The sequence below is a fragment of the Chiloscyllium plagiosum genome, chromosome 25 (assembly GCF_004010195.1).
Source record: "Chiloscyllium plagiosum isolate BGI_BamShark_2017 chromosome 25, ASM401019v2, whole genome shotgun sequence".
Classification (NCBI taxonomy): Eukaryota; Metazoa; Chordata; class Chondrichthyes; order Orectolobiformes; family Hemiscylliidae; genus Chiloscyllium; species Chiloscyllium plagiosum.
In genome coordinates, this window is record NC_057734.1 from 42,377,419 (window position 1) to 42,381,580 (window position 4,162).

A 4,162-nucleotide genomic window follows, 5' to 3' on the forward strand; every position below is an offset into this window, starting at 1 on the left:
AGGGCGTGGGGGAATGTGAGGGTGAGGGAGTGGGGGAATGTGAGGGAATGTAAATAAATGCTGATTTGATGGAATTGCAGCACAGCTTTAAGTATCAATGACTTGCTTTGCAGGTTGGCTGAAGTGCAACAGCCCCATCACTATCCTCTGTTCAAGTCGGCGCTGGTGGGATTACTGTCCTCCATGGATTTCCTCAAATGCCTCCATGTGAAGGCACGCAGCGAGGTGTACCCAAGCTCTGAAATCCAACGTTTCCCTGTCCCGGATGATAAGGTGGACTGGGCAGTGCAGTGGGCTGATTATAAGCCAGTCGACTACACTGCGCCCTCACTGCTCCGGCGGCCACCTTGGGCAGACCCACCTTACAGGTACATACGTGAAATGAGTGTGATATATGACCTGTCCGTCCAGCGAATAACCTGCACTTAGAGCATGAGAGCTGCCTTTGACTTGAGCTGTCACACCAGGCACCTCCAGTGCCTCTCAGTGGGGCTGCCCGTACTTAGTTCCACTCTCACCAATCCAGTCACATCCAACCACAGCTTCACTCCCACACTCCGGGAGCCCCAAGAGTCCATTGTTGGCCCATTCATTTATCTCATCGGCATACTGTTCTGTGGTGACAGTTTCTGCAGACGTGGACTCAAACTTTCAACTCGACGTTGAAAACAAAAGGTGTCTCATTTAAGGCGAGAAGTATCTTCTGTCAGGAGGTCATTTGTCCGTGGGATGCTGTTTCTCAGGAATGGCGGGTTATTAAATTTATTCAAAACTGGATTAGACTATTTTTAAGAGATCGGAAAGTTAACCCTATTGTATAAACTTTGCATGCAGTTTAGTGTGGTCACCAGTTAACCAGTTCTTTATGATTGGTCGAGAGGGAAATCTTGGTCGGGACACTGGTGTGAACCTCATCCTGCTGTGGACAGGTGGGCCCTCAGTTTAATATCTTATTTGAAAGAACTTCTGACAGAGCGGTACTTCTCTAGTATTGTCCCGAAGATGGTATGTCCAAGTCTCTGGAATGAGATTTGAACCCACGACATACCAACTCACGACGGTCTGGGATACAGTCACACCTGACCTTCCTTAAAAAACCCCTCAACTAGTCCGAAAGGGGGATTAGTCTCCGGTTCACCTGAAAAGACCAAGCATGTGACCCAAACACTGACAACATGGACGGTAATGCCTCTTTCCTTATAAATGAGTGTTTAAAACTACTTGCATCGACGTTACACTTTTCACAACCACAGACACGTCAAAGCATGTTACAGCCAACAATGTAATGTTGGAAACATGGTGGCAAATTTACACTCTGCAAACTCTGACAGGCAGCAACATGGTAATAACTGGATAATGTTTTTAAAATGTTGATTAAAGGGTAAATATTGAGCAGACCACAGTGACTTTAAACCCATTGCTGTTCCTCAAACTAGTACCCTGCAAACGTTCACACCCACTTGAGCAGGCAGATGGGTAATCTCTCTCTGTTTAAAAAAAAAAGCTGCCCCTCATGTGCTTTTTTAATCTTTCTGCCCTCACCTTAATAATATGCCCCCCAGTTTTGAACTCCCCCATCCTAGAGAATAGACCATTGCTATTCACCTTATCTTTGCCCTTGTGATTCCTATTTTTATATCTCAAACTCTCCCTTCTTGGCAACATACTGGTAAATGGTATCTGAACCCCCTCCAATTTAATAATATCCCTCATACAACAGGGCAATCAGATATGTCAACAGTACTCCAGAAGAAGCCTCACGAATGTCCTGTACATCCTCAACATGACATCCTCAAAAGTCTGTTCCCTTCATAACTCACTCGAACTTGAAATCTCTGGAGTGTATTTCGTTGAAACCATATAACATGCATCCTCCCTCGTTCTGTGCTTAAATTACACCACCTCCTTGTTCCTAATGTCACACCACAATTAATTGGGCTGTTTCTTTTGTTTTCACACACAGTGATGAAAGAGAGCTGGACACGCTGTTAAAGTTTAATCAGTTGGATGGTGGAGTGGATAGAACGTCTCATATTATTTCGTACAATGTGGTAAATGGATTCCCACGGTGAGGCTTCTGAATGTCTATTATTGCAGACAAGCATGTCCAACGCAACATCTTAGCCTACTTGACCTCATTCCTTACAGAACGTAATGCAATCTTCTGCCTTTGAAGGCTTTTGTTGTGTGTCTGCCCATCATACTTATGAGTTGATTACTGTTCAAAGAGATCTAAAAGGGTAATAATCTGTTGATTAAGTGTTATAAATCTGTGTATGTGCATCTTTCACTTGGCATATAGTAACTGTTCAGCTGCTTAATACGAATGGAGCAGATTTATTGCAGGGATCTCCCCTCGTGACCCTGATCATCTTCTGTAGTGCCATAGTCACACTTGGGAAGTGGTGTTTTCATCTGGCATTTCACCGGACTGGCACATGAGGGAGCTCTGCGCATGTATCTCTTTCTGATCGTGCCTCACCAACTCTATGGCAAACAGAAGAACTCATTGCGCACACAGATGTTTCCAATCTGTAATGGGGAACTTCTGTAGAATATGTTTTCTGGAGAATTGGGTGGAACAGTGCAATAAGGTTAGATTTGGCCTTATGCTCATTAGACCTGGTTTAAATCGATTCCAGTGAGATTAAAGACTCCACTGTCTACCTAGCTGTAAGGCTCCCAGCTGGAATCCATGTGCACTAATTTCAGCTGCCTGAGTCCAGTAGGTATGGGCCTACACTGCTTCTTAATTGGCAATGCCACTAAAGCTGGCAAGTGTGGGAAATGAGGTATCATGCCAACTGGTATAAATAGGCACCCTCTTGGGCACAACATCTGGCTGTTCTGTACCTGACAATGTTTGATGCTGACATTGGTTTTTCTGTCTCTATCCATCCTTGGGAAACGGGCATCACCAGCAATGCCAGTCTTAGCTGCCTATCCCTAATTGCACATGGACTGAACAGCTTGCTTGGGCGTTTGAGGGCAGTTAAGGGTCAACCACATTGCTGTGGGCCTGGAGTCACATGTAGGACAGGCCACATAAGGATGGACAACAGATTTCTTTCCTTCAAAGTCATTGGCGGACCTCAAGCCTTTACATCAATCAGCTTTGTGTGTCATAGCCACCATCACTGAGGCTAGTTTTCAACTCCAGGTTTATTGATTGAATTTAAAGTTCCACTCACAACCGTGGTGCGATTTGAACCTGGGCCTCTGAATTGCTGGGCCAGTGACGCTAATATTATGCCATTGTTTCCCCAGCACTGAATGCTGGGAGTGGAAAATGTCCATTCCTTGATGGAAACACTTCTCACTTTGAGAGCTGCTTAAAAAAAAACAGCCAGCTGGCTTTCACTGGATATGTTTTCATCGAAATGGGGAGAAAGAGAATTTGATCCACGCTTTTGAAATCATGAAAGCTCGAAAGGGTTATGGTGTGGGTTCTATTTTTGGCTGATGGCGTGAAAATATTGACCTGCTGCACAGTCTCAACGGTGGGAAAAGAAACGCAATATTATTGGCAAGGACGGTCATTCTGTTTAAATGGAAAGATTGGCTGAACTTAGTAACCTAAAGCTAAACCAGGGGCATGTCACTGGAGCTCCCTGCTGTGCTATTCCCAGGTTTTGGAGCTTCCTGCTGTGCTATTCCCAGGTTTTGGAGCTTCCTGCTGTGATATCCCAGGTTTTGGAGCTTCCTGCTGTGCTATTCCCAGGTTTTGAAGCTTCCTGCTGTGCTATCCCAGGTTTTGGAGCTCCCTGCTGTGCTATTCCCAGGTTTTGGAGCTCCCTACTGTGATATCCCAGGTTTTGGAGCTTCCTGCTGTGATATCCCAGGTTTTGGAGCTCCCTGCTGTGATATCCCAGGTTTTGGAGCTTCCTGCTGTGCTATTCCCAGGTTTTGGAGCTCCCTGCTGTGCTATTCCCAGGTTTTGGAGCTTCCTGCTGTGCTATTCCCAGGTTTTGGAGCTTCCTGCTGTGCTATTCCCAGGTTTTGGAGCTTCCTGCTGTGCTATTCCCAGGTTTTGGAGCTTCCTGCTGTGCTATTCCCAGGTTTTGGAGCTTCCTGCTGTGCTATTCCCAGGTTTTGGAGCTTCCTGCTGTGCTATTCCCAGGTTTTGGAGCTTCCTGCTGTGCTATTCCCAGGTTTTGGAGCT

General features: G+C 45.7%; 1 protein-coding gene across 1 annotated transcript in view; it reads left to right on the plus strand.

Moving 5' to 3' along the window:
* The first annotated feature begins 96 nt into the window (after positions 1 to 96).
* LOC122562791 (ADP-ribose pyrophosphatase, mitochondrial-like) overlaps positions 97 to 4,162 on the plus strand; it is a 14,050-nt gene continuing 9,984 nt past the window's right edge. The window contains exons 1-2 of the mRNA XM_043715982.1: positions 97 to 368; positions 1,964 to 2,068. Coding sequence (XP_043571917.1) covers positions 184 to 368; positions 1,964 to 2,068 — 290 coding nt within the window. The 5' untranslated portion in view covers positions 97 to 183. The remainder of the gene's footprint in view (positions 369 to 1,963; positions 2,069 to 4,162) is intronic.